This window comes from Canis lupus, chromosome 33 (assembly GCF_003254725.2).
Source record: "Canis lupus dingo isolate Sandy chromosome 33, ASM325472v2, whole genome shotgun sequence".
Lineage (NCBI taxonomy): Eukaryota > Metazoa > Chordata > Mammalia > Carnivora > Canidae > Canis > Canis lupus.
Window position 1 is genome coordinate 23,512,128 of NC_064275.1, and position 18,087 is coordinate 23,530,214.

Genomic DNA, 18,087 nt, shown 5'->3' on the forward strand with positions numbered 1-18,087 from the left:
AGCTATGTAAAATGTATGCATTCCTAATGATCCTAAACAAACAAAACTTTACTGGTTAACACTGGAGGTTGCTAGGGCATCAATTCATTTCTCTGAAATTTTATAATTAAAGTGAAAAATCCCAGCATTTTTCTAGTCTTTCTTCTAGGATCCCTGTATTTCAGGATACCAATGAGTGGGTGAAAGTTCTTTTTACAAAAGCATTTCCAGGTAATAAGGAAAATCCATTGAAAGTATTAGAAAATCTAGTGTTCTGCGATAAGACTTACAAGATATACTAAAATACAATGGATCTTTTTTTGATAGGAAAAACAAACACAAATGACATTTTGGCTTTGACCAGGTCAATTTGAGTACGTACTGAGTATTAGATGATATTAGAAATGATTTTGTTAGATATGATAACGGTGAAGTCAAAAAACATCTGTTATCAGTTTGAGATGCACATTAATTTTAAGGGTAAAATACTGTCTGAGATTTGAAGATTGAATGTTTTCAAAATATTCAAGCACAGAGCATCTGTATCAGTTTGAGACGCACATTAATTTTAAGGGTAAAATACTGAGATTTGAAGATTGAGTATTTTCAAGATACTCAAGCACAGAGCATCTGTATCAGTTTGAGATGCATATTAACTGTAAGGGTAAAATACCATTTGAGATTTGATCTTCAATATTCAAATCTCAGTATTATTGAAAATATTCAATAAGAAGATTGAATATTTTCAAAATATTCACGCACAGAGCAGGGGAGAGGACGAAACCAGATTGGCAACGTGTTAAATAATTGTCGATTCTTGGTGACGGGTACCTGAGGCTTATGAAAAGTGAATTCACTTTTGCCAATGTTTAATATCTTCCTTCACAGTTTTGAAAAGCAGAAGCAGCCCCGCGGAAAGGGGATGTCCGAAATGAAAGACTCCAGTTACTCCTGAAGGTTCCGAGATTTCCCAGGGATTTCCGAAAGGCACGAACCGTAATTGCCGGACGGCTGCTCACTCGCGCGGCGGCCGCGGGCTCCCCGGGGGCGGGCCCGGGCGGGGGGCGGTGGAGGACTCGCGCAGTCGGGGCCGCCGCGGGAAGCGGGGACGTCGCTCGCCTGCCGGGCGCCCTCCCGCCCCCTCGGCCCTCTCGACCCCTCGACCCCCTCCTTTCCCATCTCTCTTCTCGCGGGGCCCCGCCCATCCTCCCGGCGCCTGCGCGCTCGCCTTCCCGTCCAGCGCCTAGCCCCGCCCCTTCCGCTCCCGCACCCTACCGGGGCCGTCTCCCACGCCAAACCCGCCCCTTCCGCCTCAAGCCCCGCCCCGCGCGTTCGCCCCGCCCCTGGTCCCGGCGCGCGGACGCAGGTTACCATGGCTACCGTGCACGCCGCGGCCGGGCGTCGGTAGTGGGTCCCTAGCTGGCGGGAGGGTCAGGGCTGCACCATGAGCCGCGTGGTGACTATCGAGGAGCCCCCGCCCAGCCCGCAGCTGCCTCAGACCCGGTGCAGGGAGAAGCCGGGGGCCAGCGGCAGTGTCTCCGCCAATCGACCGTATGATTTTCTGTACGGTAAGCGCTGCCCCGGACCTCCCTCCTGGGTCGTGGAATCCTGGGCCAGGTGGGCTGCGGGACCTGGGGCGCGGTGAACGGAAGCTGAGCCTCGGGACAGATTCCGCGCCCGCGGGTATCCTCTGTCGGGTGGGCACTGCCCCGAGGTCCCCCCCCGCCCGCCCCCGGCGGTGCTCCCCGCGGGCGTCGGAAGCCGCAGGTGCGCCCGGTCCCGGAGCCCCGCGCGGGATCGCCTCGCTGTTCCCACCGTCTTTTCCCTGGGGACTTGCACAGCCTGAAGCGGTCCCGGGTGTTCTGTTATCCAGGAAAGCAGGCAGTGATTTGCTAAATTTGGAGATTCTCTCAACATTCGCACATTCCACCTGTGTGAAGGGCCGGACCAAAAGGACGCTCCCGCTCCGGTTCTCCCGGCAGCTCCACCTTTGGCTTTGTAGATAAGGAAGGAGCAGTCTTATCTCACCTTTGTTTTTAGTTTTCTCTTCTTTTTTTTTTTTTTTTTTTTTTTTTTTTTTTTTTAAATTTTTATTTATTTATTTAAATTTATTTATGATAGTTACACACACAGAGAGAGAGAGGCAGAGACATAGGCAGAGGGAGAAGCAGGCTCCATGCACCGGGAGCCCGACGTGGGACTCGATCCCGGGTCTCCAGGATCGCGCCCTGGGCCAAAGGCAGGCACCAAACCGCTGCGCCACCCAGGGATCCCTTAGTTTTCTCTTCTTAAAAAAACAAAAACCTTACTGTTACTCATCAGAGCATTGCTTATAAACTAGGTCCACTAAGTTCCTGGAGTTCTTGAAGTACTGGTTTTATACATTTTTGCAGCCTTTGGGTGTCTTCCAAACTATTCCAGTGTTGGTGCATGTGCTCGCTACTTCATAAATGTTTACTGAAACTTGAATTTATTATAAGAATTTTAAGCAGTTAAACGTGAGTTGTTTTTTTTTTTTTTCTAATATCGCCCTCCGCAGTCTCATGCTCTTCACTTGAGCCTTAGGTTGCTTTTAAACCATGTGGTAAAAAATAAAATAAAATAATAAAATAAATAATAAAATAATAAAATAAATAAAATAAAATAAAATATATAAAATAAAATAAAATATAAAATAAAATAAAAAATAAACCATGTGGTATCTCCTCTAGGATTCCCAGAATCTTCTTTGAATGGGAATCCATCGGTTACCCATTTCGTGGTATAGGGGGTATGTAATGGTTGCGTAGCTATTCTGGCCGGTGGTTTTCTTTATTCACTCTTGGTTTCATCTTGTAAAAGAAGTCTAGTAAACTGTAAACACATCACTACAGTTTCAAAAGTAATTTGGGAATTGGATAGACCTCTTCAGTAAAGAAAGGCAAGAATTTATCAAGCTCGTCTCTCTCTTTTTTTTTTTTTTTTGGCAGAAGGATTGCAAAACGTTTCCATATCCCTTGCAAGGAAGAGAAACCCACTCAGAATAGGCCAAATAAAGTTTGGATTGTTCCAATAAAACAGGCAGTCTCACAGCTGTTAATGGACGGGAAGCAAGTATAGCCAGGACAAAGTAGAACCAAGACAGGGAAGGTTAGAACTAAGGTGTGGTACCCTTCTGTGTGATTTCTTGGGCCTTACGGTTTTTTACCTTGTTTAGGTTGTCAGATTTAGCAAGTAAAGATACAGGATGCACACAGTTAAACTTGAATTTGAGAAAAATAACGAATAATATTTTAGTATAAATTTTTAGCCCCATGCAATATTTGGGATATGTCTATATAAAAAGTTATTCATTGCTTATATGAAATTTAAATATAACTGGGCATCCTGTATTTTATCTGGCAACTCTAACCCTTGTTTTTTTCTGTGCATATGTTTCCCTTCTTCCATCTGACAGAAAGCAACTTGTTTATGGATTTCTCTTACTATGACAGGGACTGGAGTGGCAGTCTCCATGACCTCTTGTCCTAAAGCTCACTACCAATTGTATAGAGTCCTCGTGTATCTTAGCTGAAAATTGAAGAGAGAAATAAGATATGTTGTTGACAAGCCAATGAATTGACTGGCCTGGGTCAGATTTCCACCCTGGCAGAGCTGTGGTGGTGGTCAGTTGTACACATATGAACACCTTTCTAAGCCTTTTCACCCTTCCCTCGCTCCCACCCCTCAAACCTAATGGCCTTTTCATCATAGTTAATTGTCTGCAAGGCTTTTGCTCCTCTAATCAGCTTTGGATGTCTTCACTAAATGTAATTTTTACTCTTCTGATCACTCTAGCAATTAAGATAGATTCTAATACCTTGTTTTTCTTAGTATTAAAGTTAACATCATTTTCTTAATAGATTTTTACCTCCTTTATATACCATTTTGCATTTTACTTTTATTTTTTTATTTTTAAAATTTTTAAGAAGATGTTATTTATTTATTCTTGAGAGACACACAGAGAGAGAAGCAGAGACATAGGCAGAGGGAGAAGCAGGCTCCATGCAGGGAGTCCAATGCCGAACTCGATCCCGGGACTCTGGGATCATGCCCTGAGTGGAAAGCAGATGCTCAACTGCTGAGCCACCCAGGAGTCCCTGCATTTTACTTTTAGTTTTTTGGTAAATGCTTTGTATCTCTCAAGTGCCTCCCAGAGTGACCACCATACACTGTCACTTTCCTGAATTTGTATATTGATTAGTAGCTACACTACTGCCCTGATAATTAAAGCTTTTAAATATATGATATAGTTTTCCAAAAATGTTTTAAAATGCTTTCTAGGTTTGTCATAAACTCTTTCCTCCTTTCTTTTCCCCCAGAATATGCAATTCATTATACTTTTGCCTAAAAGTTTACATACTTCCTCTCTCTCTCATGATTACTTGGTTATGACAACTTCCTAGGCTTGTCACAACAGTTTCTACAGTATGGGTAAATTGGTTGAGGGACTTTTTCATGGTTTTCGTAGGAAACTTTAATCCATAAAATTCATGGAGTATTGATAATATTAGGCCTGGGAGCCAGAAGGATCGGAGTTGAAATTCTGTCAGTAAGTGGCTAACTTCTTGAAGCCTCAGTTTCCTTCCCTTTAAAAAGGAGCCCTAGTGCCTACCTCATTGAGTTTTTGTGAGAATTAAATGAAATATTGCACATAAAGCACTTAATACTTACCTAGGAATAAGCAAGTGATACCTGGTGAGTGCTATTATCTGGGCATCTCAGAGGTCCTACTGTTGCCTTTCGAGCACTGATTATGATCACACTTGTAGGACACGTCGCAGAATGTGTAGTCATAACTCATACGCTATTGTGCCATTATCTTCTATAGGTGGCAGGAGTGTTTCTGTAGATAGCATGCTTTTGTACTCCTTATGGGAAGAAGAGGAGGATGGCTTGTAATTTATTATTCAGACTTAGGGGAAATGTAGGCTAAATTCATTTAAGAGGAACGACACAGTTAGAACCATAGACCCAGTGACATCTCTTAAATCACTTAAAATAAGAGTATGAATAGAAATTTCCCTTTGTCCCGTTCTGTTCCCAGTATATCAGACAGGTTGAAGCTACAGCCTTCTTCCCTTTAAGCAAGTACATTCATTCGGTCTTCCAATACGCTAGCCTGTTATTTGGGGCCATAAAATTTGCCTTTGTCATTTCTTTTTTTTTTTTTCATTTTTTTTTTTTTTATTAAAAAAAAATTTTTTTTTGCCTTTGTCGTTTCTAATCAGCCCCATTTCCATAATTTCCCAACTTGAATCATAGATATGGATTTGGGTGCTGCAGCTAAAGAAGAGTATATCTAAAGGTGATGATTCCCAAATACATATTCGCTGGTTCAGACTTCTCTCTCAAACTGTAGATTTGTGTAGCAAATTGCCTCTTTTGGGACGCCTGGCTGGCTCAGCGATTGAGCACCTACCTTCAGCCCAGGGCATGATCCTGGAGTCACAGGATCAAGTCCCACATCTGACTCCCTGAGAGGAGCCTGCTTCTCCCTCTGCCTATGTCTCTGCCTCTCTCTCTGTGTCTTTCATGAATAAATAAATAAAATATTTAAAAAACCCCACCAAATTGCCTCCTTGTTTCTCCACTTGGACATATAATAAACACCTAAGGCCTGCTTTTCACATTCTCCCTACAAACCCACAGGCTTTCCTGTGTCAATTGATACCAACCCCATACTTTAGTTACTAAAGTCCAAAAATCTTAGAGCCATCATTGTCCCCTCTCTCTCTCTCTCTCTCTCTCTCATACACCATTCCAATCCATTAAAAATTCTTCTCTGTTCCACTTTAAAAATAGATCTAGAATCCTGCCCCATTTCATCACTTCTATTGCCATCACCATCATCTCTTCTCTAGGCTCACTGCATGAGCCTTCTAATAGGTCTCCCTGTCCTTTTCATAACTTCCATACAATCTGTTCTTCACTGGGTAGCCACAATGAACATTTTAAAAAAATATTTATTTTAGAGTATGCATATGCATGAGTGGGGAGAGGGGCAGACAGGCAGAAGGGGAGGGAGAGGCAGAGGGATAGGGAGAAAATCCCAAGCAGACTCCTTACTGAGTGCAGAGCCCTATGTGGGGCTCAGTCCCACAGCCCTGAGATCATGTCCTGAGCTGAAACCAAGAGTCAGATGCTTAACTGACTGAGCCACCCAGGAGCCCCTACAATGAACATTTAAAAATGTAAGTCAGATTTTGCCCCTTCTCGCCTCAAAATCTTGCAGTGGTTTCCCACCTCACTCAGATTAAAAGCCAAAGTCTTTTTAGTGGCCCACAAAGCCCCATGTGATCTAGGCCCCTGGTAACTTGTCTGACCTTTGATCTGCTATATTTTGTCTCTCTTCCTCTGTTTCCATGCCTTTGGTCTCTGCTCTTTTTCAAACATGTCAGGCATGCTGCCATCATAGGGCCTTTGCTCAAGCTGTTTCTTTGCTTCACATGCTCTTCCTTCAGACAACTGTGTAGTTAACTCCCCACTTGCAAGTCTGCTTAAATGTCACCTCTCAGTGAGGCCTGCCCTGACTACGCTGTGTAAAATTGCAACCCAATCTCCCTCACTTGCTCTTCCCCGACTTTTTTTTTTTTAGTAGCACTTACTATCCTCTAATGTATTGTATAAAATGTTAGTTTGTTGTGTTGTTTATTGCCTCTCTCTCATGAGGTCAGGGACCTTTATCTTTTTCCTTGATATGTTCTAGGCACCTCAAACATAGTAACCCATCAATAAATCTTTCATGAATGAAAGAGAGCTGAGCCTCCTGTAGCTTTCCAGCCATGGGGAGAATATTAAGTGTCTACATCTAATAAATCATTTTTGTTGGGTAACTGAGGAGTTTTAAGACTCTAGGAATTGACTCATGTAATCTAAATTAAATTTAAGTTACCTTTAAATCACAATAACAATTAGTAATTTCTGTGAAGATTTATGTTGCCAAGTGATCTAGACTAGTTGGTCAGTGTATTTGTTTCTCAAGAGATGACTACTTAGGAAATCAAGTCTGTATCTGATGGTAGCTTATGAATTTAATGTCATATTATTTAATTTTAAGGGATGGTATAATCCTAAATATTCTCTGTTGCTTTAAAGATATACCTATCGAGAATAAAGGGGAAAGGAAAAAAAATGAGTGGGAAATGTCAAAAAGGGAGACAGAGCATGAGAGACTCGTAACTCTGGGAAACGAACTAGGAGGGGTGGAAGGGAGGTGGGTAGAGGGTGGGGTGACTAGGTGATGGGCACTGAGGGGGGCACTTGATGGGATGATGAGCACTGGGTGTTATTCTATATGTTGGCAAGTTGAACACCAATAAAAATAAATTTATACTAAAAAAAAAAAGATATACCTATCAAGCCCATACTTATAATAACAGAGTAATCTTTTGTTGAACTTTGGAGAAAAAATTTAGTCCATCATCAACATCCTTCTAAATTTAAGGAGTGAATTATAGCTGATTTTATTTATTTATTATTAGAGAATGACATTTTCTTACTATGTTTATCAATTCAGAGGTGACATGTTGTTAAGAGTTTGTATCTTTCCCTTGTACTGAATATGAGAGGTAGTGTTCCAGTATGTTATTTCTTTTACTTGCAAATGAGTATAGTTAGTGTATGCGGGGGTCTTTTGTCTTAGAGTATTTCCTGGGCTACCCAGACCCAGAAGGTAGTTTGTTCTTAGGAGAGGAAAGACAATGTGTTTAGATTTTGGTGCTTGAGAATATATCAGGCCTTCTTCTTACCTTCCTATTGCATAAACTGACTTTGGAATACATAGAGAAGAAATGCATCTAACAGACTCTCACTGGTGGTAGAGATGTATGAGCTGCTGTAGAGTTAGGCAATATCTAAATCTTGTAATTTGTTTTCCAATTAAGAAATTACATTGTTTTGCCATTATTCTCAGTCAAGAGTAGATATATTCTATTCCTTATACCACTTTATTGTTGATTTTGCAGATCCATTGTTTATTGTGTCAAGTGAGAAAGATCACACACAGGCAAATATCCAAGCTAACCTGATTCGAAACAGACTGGTAGGTCTAATTCATTCACTAAGGCAGCCTAATGAATTTCAACCACCTAGTTTTGCTAACCACACTGATCAGATTGACTAATAATCAGAACACCAGTGGATTTTATATTCTGCAGAAATTACTCTGCCATGATTACTAGGGGACATCTTGATATTTGTGGCCCAGTGTGAAGATTAATTAACTAATAGTGAATAAAGAGTCATTATAACCTAATTTATTTCAGTGGGAAAAGTTATATGTGCCCGTGATAAAGAATTCAAGTAGTACAAAAACATGTACAGTACAAAGGAATTCTAACCCTCAGCCCCCTTCTCATGATCATCCACTGTCATCAGTTTCTTGGGTATCTTTCTGGAGATATTCTGTGTATGTACAACTACCCTTCTTTCTGTGCCACATACACTGTTTTATAGCTGTCAAAAAATTTACAAAAATAAATAAAATGCTTTAGAAAATCTGAAGGTAACATTTTGTCTTTTTTTTCCCCCTGCCTCCCTGTCCTAATATTAGAGAAGAGTTCCCAGGTTTAGAACCATGTTCAGTAACTTGATCCATTATCCAAGATATTCTCTGTATTGGAGCAAGGTTGACCCTGTCCCAGCATTCATGCGCCGGGAATGGAAAGGACAGGAGGAGAAACACAGAGAAGGCCTCTGGCAGCTTGCTATGTAAGTGTCTGGTAGCTTCAGCTGCTTCTCATGTTTTTAATGAATGCATTTTTCTTCTTAAGATTTTTTTATTCTGCACTTTTTTAAAAGTACAATTGTTATACCTAGATCAATGGACCCCAAATTACTCTCTTAAGTCCTCTGACCAAAATGAGCTGGATTCAGGGGCAATGGTTATGGGTTTATAGGTTAGTAGATGTTCTCAGAAGCTTGGAGTGAATATATATATTAAATGACAGTTTGCTGCCAAAGGTAGAGGTAGAGGTGACTGAATTTGTTTCTTTGATCCATCTTAGAAATTGTAACTATACCCTTCTGTTAGTATCTAAATATATATATATATTTGGAGATTTGCAACCAGAGCACCTTCAGAGATAAGTATCTTGAATTCTTTGTTCTTTTAATTATTTACAAGTCATACCTAGGAAAGTAAAAGAAAAAAAGCTACCTTTCAACCTGGACATAAAAAGTTGTCTCTTAAAACTCTGTTATTCCTATGGACTATTGATTAAATGCATGCATTTTTGTATGTGAGTTTTCATAAATCTACTCTTTTCTTACTCTTACTTTCTCTTGTTAGCCCCTAGTTTCCTGGTTCAGGGAAAGTAATTGTTATCTAGTCTGAGATGTAGGTCAGTCAGATGCATGTTGTAGAAGACTTTGGTCTCAGTTTCATCAGATACCCTGTATATCTTCTACTTTGTAGATCTAAAACTATTAAATATAGAAATTATATTTGGAAATGACATGTCAGACTTTAATAATGTTTTCCTGCTTCATTTTAGAATGGATACATCTTTCCAGATGGCTAAAGAGGTTTATGAAGATCCTGACGTGACTGGAAAGAATCGCTATAAATATTTTGAAAGGTAAAAAGTAATTACTAATGAAAATGAGCCCTGGATTTTATTAGAAAATGTTTATGGGGTACCTGGGTGGCTCAGTGGTTGAGCATCTGCCTTTGGCTCAGGTCGTGGTCCCCAAGTCCTGGGATCCAATGCCATATCGGGCTCCCTGCAGGGAGCTTGCTTCTCCCTTTGCCTATGTCTCTGCTTCTCTCTGTGTCTCTCATGAATAAATAAATAAAATCTTTTAAAAAAAGGAAGAAAGAAAGTGTCTTTATGATAATGATAGCAGCTATCACTTTTGAGTGCATGCAATGTGTTAGGTACCAGTTTAGTACTTTATGTATATAAAATCAATTTTTTTAGACTTTATTTTTAAGAAATCTCTACACCCAATGTGGGGCTTGAACTCACAGCCCCGAGATCAAGAGTTGCATGCTCTACCAAGTGAGCCAGCCAGGTGCCCCTATATAATTAATTTTTACAACAGAAATGTAGGATAAGATGTATTATCCCTATTAGTAAGGAAGCTGAGACCAAGAGAGGAGAAAACAATTGCTTGAAGTCTCTTTTTTTTTTTTAATTTTTTATTTATTTATGATAGTCACACACAGAGAGAAAGAGAGGCAGAGACATAGGCAGAGGGAGAAGCAGGCTCCATGCACCGGGAGCCCGACGTGGGACTCGATCCCGGGTCTCTAGGATCGCGCCCTGGGCCAAAGGCAGGCGCCAAACCGCTGCGCCACCCAGGGATCCCTGAAGTCTCTTAAGTTAGCAAGTGGCAGATCTGGGATTACAGCTAAATCTGCCTAATCTCAGAGGTATTAGTGTAAGTAAGAATGTATATTTGAGAACAAAATGAAGTCATCAAGTCAAGTGAAGTACAGGAGAGACACCGTGATAGTCATAGTACATGGGAAATTGTTAAAAGTGGGCAAATAGGCGACATTCACTGTCTTTGTGTGAATCTTGCCAAAACTAACATGGTTGAAAGTTTCACTTTGTTTCATTTGTGATCAATAATCATGTGATAATCATATAGTTAGATTAAATTAAAATAAAGATCTCCCTATAGGTCTTATCTTGTTAGAAAAATAGTCTTGATGTCACATGTACATAAGCTTCCTTGAGAAAGTAAATTTGTAGTCTACATTATTATTTGTGAGCAACCTCCTTATAGAAGTTTTATAATGCTGACTTTTTAGAGAAATGGTAAATTTTTCTTTAAATATTTTATTTATTTATTTATTTATTTGAGACAGTGAGAAGGAGAGAGAGCATAAGCAGTGAGAGGAGCAGAGAGAGAGGGAGAAGCAGACTCCCCACTGAGCAGGAAGCCCATGACTAAGCGGGGCTCCACTGGATCCCACAATCCTGAGATTATAACCTGAGCCAAAGGCAGAAGCTTAACCAACTGAGCCAGCCAGGCGCCCCGAGAAATGTTAAATTTTTAACACAGGGATGCCTGGGTGGCTCAGAGGTTGAGCATCTGCCTTTGGCCCAGGGCGTGATCCTGGGGTCCCAGGATGGAGTCCTACACTGGGCTCCCTGCAGGAGCTTCTTCCTCTGCCTGTGTCTCTGCCTCTCAATCTGTGTCTCTCATGAATAAGTAAATAAAATCTTAAAAAAGAAACACAAAATAGAAATCTTCCCACTCTCAGATCCCTGGGTGGCACAGTGGTTTGGCGCCTGCCTTTGGCCCAGGGCACGATCCTGGAGACCCGGGATCGAATCCCACATCGGGCTCCCGATGCATGAAGCCTGCTTCTCCCTCTGCCTGTGTCTCTGCCTCTCTCTCTCTCTTTCTCTCTCTCTGTGTGACTATCATAAATTAAAAACAAAACAAAACAAAACAAAAAAAAAAACAAAAAACAAAAAGAAATCTTCCCACTCTCTAGTGATTTTGTGCCCAGATTTGAGGATTACCAGGGTGGGATATTCAAGCTCACTGATTTTCAAGGATGAATATGGAAATTAGAGTAAAGCTCAGAGAGTACACATTGCAAAAGTCCCACGCGTTTGTGTTCTTCTTTCTCTGCAGGCCTTTCCTTCCATTTCATCAACAGGTGCCCTTCAATGTTGTTTTTGCAGCAACCAAGTAAGTAACCATTATTTTACAACTCTTTTTCTAGTTTATTTATTGCTTGTTCCCATATTTGTTACAGAATTCCAATATTTTTCAAATTCCAGATCACAAATCATTACAAAGTCATGACATATTTTACTGGGGCATGGACAGCATTTTTAGGAAACGAGATAGAAAATAACCCAAAGCGTCAGATATATTGAGGATAATTGTGGTATTTTTGCTAATGACTTCTGTTTTGGGTAGATATATATACATAAGTTCATATGTCATGGTTATGATGTAAAATGTATTTATTATATGGTATGGTAAATAAAAGTCAAAAAATGCTTTAATTACCCTCTTTTGCATCCCTGAAACACACACTTATTTGGCAATAGCTCTTTAGCATTTTATCAGGAAAACTAGGGGCACTGTGATCCCAGGGTCCTGGGATTGAGTCTTGCATCTGGCTCCCCTAGGGGAGCCTGCTTCTTCTTCTGCTTGTGTCTCTGCCTCTCTCTGTGTGTCTCTCATGAATAAGTAAATAAAATATTTTTTTTTTTAAAGATTTTTTTTTTTTTTAATTTTTATTTATTTATGATAGTCACAGAGAGAGAGAGAGGCAGAGACATAGGCAGAGGGAGAAGCAGGCTCCATGCACCGGGAGCCTGATGTGGGATTCGATCCGGGGTCTCCAGGATCGTGCCCTGGGCCAAAGGCAGGCGCCAAACCGCTGCGCCACCCAGGGATCCCAATAAAATATTTTTAAAAATATTTTTAATGTATTTATTAGAGAGTGTATGAGTGGAGCAGGGTGGGGGGAAACAGAGGGAGAGAGAGAAGCAGACTCCCCATTTAGCAGGGAGCCCAATGCAGGGCTTGATCCCAGGACGCTGGGATCATGATCTAAGCCAAGGGCAGATGCTTAACTGACTGAGCCACCCTAGTGCCACTGTCTTCTGATTTTTTTAAGACTGTGCATGGATACCTTTGGCTCTTCTGTAGATGGAGAGTGAATTTCTCACCCTCTCCCTAAAGAGAGCAACTTTATGTGGTGTCAGTTTACCCAGGGACAGCTGCAGACTTGTTTTCAGTGAAATGCTCTGTATGAGAAAAGAGGAACATATGAGATCAGTAGATCCCTATAGATTCGTTTGATAATTTTTTAAAAGCAGACTTACTGGATCACCTTCTTTGGAGTTAATAATTACATTAGGTCTAAAAGTTGTTCAGTTAATCTTGGGAGTTCTAAGGTCTATGGTGATGAACACTAGGCCTCTTCTTTTGTAAATAACTGTGACAAGAGGGACATCCTCTAAGAATTAAACCATAACAGTTGACATCTTAGATACTCTCTTTCTTAGAACTTTTAAAGGAATTAATCAGTATCCCTGAATGAAGTCAACTCTGGAATTCTGGCAGGGTTGAATTTTTGAGCAATGAGGATAATCCATCCTAGGTTAGAAGGATGGACTTGTCTGGGGGACCAGCTGCCTTCTCCAGGCATACCTTTTCATGGTTAGCTGATGGAGTCTTTACTTTGGACTCATCTAGGCATCTTGGTAAAAAGGATAAAAAGTTAATATTTTTAAAAAGTTCAGTGGTGGTTATTAGTTCCACATGTAAGGAGCTTGGCAGTTGCCATTTGTCCTAAAAACAAGTAAAAAGCTGAACAAACTGAAAAAAGCAACAACTTTTCTTGGATCTGTAGGAAAGGGGAGGATTTAGGGTAAATTGCTGCCCTCAGAGAGTCAGACAGGTTATCTATTTTTTTAAAAGATTTTATTTATTTATTCATGAGAGAGAGAGAGAGAGAGAGAGAGAGAGGGGCAGCGACACAGGCAGAGGGAGATGCAGGCTCCATGCAGGGAGCCTGATGTGAGACTCGATCCTCGGACTCCAGATCACGCTCTGGGCTAAAGGCAGGCACCAAACTGCTGAGCCACCCAGGGATCCCCAAGAGTCAGACAGGTTAATACAAGGAGGCATGGCTTCCCAGAATCCCAGAGATTCATGAGCAGAAATCACGCCAGAAACCAAGTCCAGGTAGGAAAACCTGAACAATAATTTATTAATTGCTGGAGGCTCTGAGAATTAAAATTCTAGGGGGACCTAGTCACTGGGACTACCACAATTCTATGAGATGAGATTTACCTCCGAGAGCTCAACTAGCTTATCACAGTAAATATTGGGGAAAAAAACCCCTCGTGCTTTGAATTGGGGGAATGGAAAAGGAACCATTTTGAAATATGCCAGAGCACTCTGTTCTTAACAAGGTCAGCTGTTAGGAGAAACTAGTTAACCAGAGCCTAACCTGATGGATATTATTAGAGCCTAACTGACCTGGTGGAAGGAAAATATGCAACTCTAGCCTCCTCTAGCAATCCTGCCCCACCTAGAGGGGATAGAAAAAAACTGAGAAACACTTAAGTTCACAGTCCCTATGCACAGGCTCACCAAAAGACTGTAACATTATCATGGGACAATAGAACACTTATCTTCCCCCTCCTCCCCATCTTACCACCACATTACTAAAGGCCTATTTATAGTAGTTCTTTCTACCCAGTACATTATGTGTCACAGTCAAAAAACAAAAGGCATACTAGAAGGCAAAAAACACAATTTAAAGACACAGCATAAGCTGTAGAACTAGACATGGCAGGTATGTTGGAATTATCAGATCAGGAATTTAAAACAACTATGATTAACATGCTAAGGGGCTCTAGTGGGTAAAGTGAGTAGCATGCAAGATCAGATAGACAATGTCAGCAGAGGAAAGGAAATTTTAACTAAAAAAAGAATGCTGGAAATCAAAACTCTGACAGAAATGAAGAATACCCTTGATGGGTTCATTCATTAGTAGGCAGGATACCACTTAGGAAAGAATTTGGAGCTAGAAGTTATAACCATAGAAAGCTATACAACTGGGAAGCAAAGAGAATAAAGACACAAAGACTGAAAAAAAAAAAGGAGTAGAATAGCCAAGAACTTTGGACAACAACAAAAATATAATAAATGTGTAATGGAAACACCAGAAGAGAGAAAGGAACAGAAGACATATTTGAAACAATGACAGGATTTTCCCCAAATTAATGTCAAACACCAAACTACAGAGTTAGGCAGCCCAGAAAACACCAAGCAGGATAAATAAAGAAGTACACTGAAGCATATCATATTCAAACTAAAGAAAATCAAAGATAAAAAATTTTGACAGAATCTAGAGGACAAAAATACCTATAGAGGAGCAAAGATGAGAATTACTTCTGATTTCTCAGAAATCATGTGAACAAGAAGAGAAAGAAGTGAAAATTTCAAGTGTTGAGAGAAAAAAAATCAACCTAGAATTCTGTATCCTATGAAATGACCTTCAAAAGTGAAGGAGAAAGAAAAACTTTCTCAGACAAACAAAAATTGAAGGAATTTGTTGCCATTAGATCTACCTTGCTAGAAATGTTAAGAGAAGTGCGTTAGAGAGAAGGAAATAATAAAGGTCAGAAACTTGGATCTGCGTAAAGAAAAGATTGAATAAATGAAGGTAAAATGAAAGGTTTTATTTTTTATTTTATTTATTTATTTATTTATTTATTTATTTATTTATTTATTTATTTATTTATTTATTTTTAAAAATATTTTATTTATTTATGCACGAGAGACATAGAGAGAGAGGCAGAGGGAGAGGCAGGCTCCTCGCTGGGAGCCTGATCGTGGGACTTGATCCCGGGACACCAGGATGTCGACCTGAACCAAAGGCAGACAATCCACCACTGAGCCACTAGGTGCCCCAAAAGTTTTTATTTTTTTAATATAACAGTTGACAGTTTGTTCAAAATAATAGCAACAATGTATTTGGAAACATATACAATCGCTACACATACAGTTGACCCTTGAAAATATGGTGATTAGGGGCACTGACTCATGCATATTAGAAAATCCATGCATAACTTTTGACTTCCCTAAAACTTAACTTGTAGGCTACCCTTACTAATAATATAAACAGTTCATTAACATACATATTTTGTATTTTATATATATTATATACTATATTTTTATAATAAAGTGAGCTAGAGAAAAAGATTTCAAAATCTTAAAGAGAAAATACATTTACAGAACTGTACTGTAGGGAGGAGGGCGGGGGGTGGGGTTGAATGGGTGACGGGCACTGATGGGGGCACTTGACGGGATGAGCATTGGGTATTATTCTGTATGTTGGTAAATTGAACACCAATAAAAAATAAATTTATTATAAAAAATAAAAAAATGTAAAAAAAAAAAAAGAACTGTACTGTATTTAAAAAAAAATTTAGGCAGCCCACGTGTCTCAGTGGTTTAGCGCCGCCTTCAGCCCAGGGTGTGATCTGGAGACCTGGGATTGAGTCCCACGTCAGGTTCCCTGCATGGAGCCTGCTTCTCCCTCTGCCTGTGTCTCTGCCTCTCTCTCTGTATATCTCTCATGAATAAATAAATAAAATCTTTAAAAAAATTTAGTTATTTATTCATGAGAGACATACAGAGAGATGGAGAGACACAGGGGTATTCAGGATCCCTGCGGCAATCCTGATGCGAGACTCGATCCCAGGATCCCAGCATCATGCCCTGACTTGAAGGCAGATGCTCAACCACTGAGCCACCCAGGTGCCCAGTACTGTACTGTATTTATGAAAAAATCCATGTATAGATGGATCCATGGAATTAAAACCTATGTTGCTTAAGGGTCATTTGTGTGTGTGTGTGTGTGTGTGCGCGCGTGCGCGCGCGCTTATATAAGTAAAATGAATGACAGGAATGATAAACAGATGGACAAATTAGGATTATTTTGTTATATAACAGTCTGCTCTCAGAGCACAATGGAACTAAACTAGAAATTAATTAACAGAAGGGTAACAGAGAATTCCTGAATATATAGAGATTAAGTGATGTATTTTCAAATAACACAAGAGAGAAAGAAGAAATCTCAACAGAAGTAAAAAAAAATATTTTGAACCTTGTGAAAATGATGATACAATTTAATCAGAATTTAGGGTGCAGTGAAAGCAGTGCTTAGAGGGAAATTTATAGCATTAAATTAATATATTAGAAAAGAAGAACTAAAACCAGTCATCTAAGCTTTTACCTTAGGAAACTAGAAAAAGAAGAGCAGATTAAATCCAAAGCAGGAAAAGAAAGGAAATAAGAATTAGAGCACAAATCAATGGAATTGATCAATGAAATCAATAGAAAAAAAAATCAGTGAAACCAAGAGCTGGTTCTTCAAGAAGGTTACTAAAATTGATACCTCTAGCCAGGATAACTGAAAAAATAAAGAGAGAGAGAGAGAGAGGACACAACTTACTAATATCAGAAATAAAAGAATAGATTCTATTGACATTAAAAAGATAATGGAATACAATGAATAACTATGCTGCAAATTTGATAACCTTGATGAAAAGTCAAATTACCTGAGGTGCTGCATCTGTTAAGTGTCTGCCTTGAGCTCAGGTTGTGATCCCAGGGTCCTGAGATTGAGCTCTGCATCATCAGGTTCCCTGCTCAGTGGGGGAATTTACTTTTCCCTCTCCCTCTGCCTCTTACCCTTCTTCCCTGTTTGTGCTCTTTTTCTTACTCTGCTCTCTCTTATAAATAAATAAAATCTTTTAAAAAAGATTTTAAAAGGACTAATTACTTGAAAGACACAATCTGTCAAAACTCACACAAGAAGAAGCAGATAATGTGAACAGACTTCTATCTATTAAGGAAATTGAATCAATAATTAATAACCAAAACATAAAGGACCAGACTCAGATGGGTCTACTGATGAATTCTTCCAAACACTTAAGGAAGAAATGATACCATTCTCCACAATCTCTTTTAGATAATAGAAGAAGAGGGAATACTTTCTAACTTTATGAGGCCAGCATTATTCTAAATCCAAAATCAGACAAAGACATTAAAAGAAAACAGTATGCCAGTGAGCATAGGCACAAAAATCCTCAACAGAATATTAGCAAATGAAATCCAACAGTGTATAAAAAGAGTTATACACCACAACCAGGCTGATGCAAGGCTGTTCAGCATTTGGAAATCAATTAGTGTAATCCATCATATTAACAGGCTAAACAAGAAAAATCACACAGTCATATTAATAGAGGCAGAAAAGTATTTGACAATATCCAATACCCATTCATGATAAAAAAAAAAATTGAGTAAACTAGGAATAGAAGGAAACTTCCTCAACTTGATAAAGAACATGCACAGAAACCCTACAGCATAGTTAATGAAACTCAAAGCTTTTCCACAAAGATCAGGAACAAGGCAAAGATGTCTCTTCTTACCTCTCCTTTTCAACAGCACAGATATTCTAGCTAATGTAATAAAACAAGAAAAGGAAGTAAAATTTATATGGATTGGGAAGGAAGAAATGTCTTTGTTAGCAGATGCTATGTTCATCTATGTAGAAAATCGGGGAAAAGGACTAAAAAAACTGGAACC

At 39.7% G+C, this 18,087-nt stretch overlaps 1 protein-coding gene across 3 annotated transcripts in view; it reads left to right on the plus strand.

The window, feature by feature from the left end:
* The window catches only part of CFAP91 (cilia and flagella associated protein 91), a 104,182-nt gene that overhangs the window by 8,003 nt on the left and 78,092 nt on the right, over positions 1-18,087 (plus strand). Inside the window, exons 3-7 of one of the 3 annotated variants that reach the window (XM_035709837.2) lie at positions 868-966; positions 7,965-8,041; positions 8,552-8,709; positions 9,495-9,578; positions 11,596-11,652. In XM_035709837.2, coding sequence (XP_035565730.1) covers positions 8,576-8,709; positions 9,495-9,578; positions 11,596-11,652 — 275 coding nt within the window. In that variant the 5' untranslated portion in view covers positions 868-966; positions 7,965-8,041; positions 8,552-8,575. Of the gene's footprint in view, positions 1-867; positions 967-1,307; positions 1,548-7,964; positions 8,042-8,551; positions 8,710-9,494; positions 9,579-11,595; positions 11,653-18,087 lie in introns of those variants that run through there. The other 2 variants (XM_025476238.3, XM_025476256.3) reach the window with 2 other exon arrangements.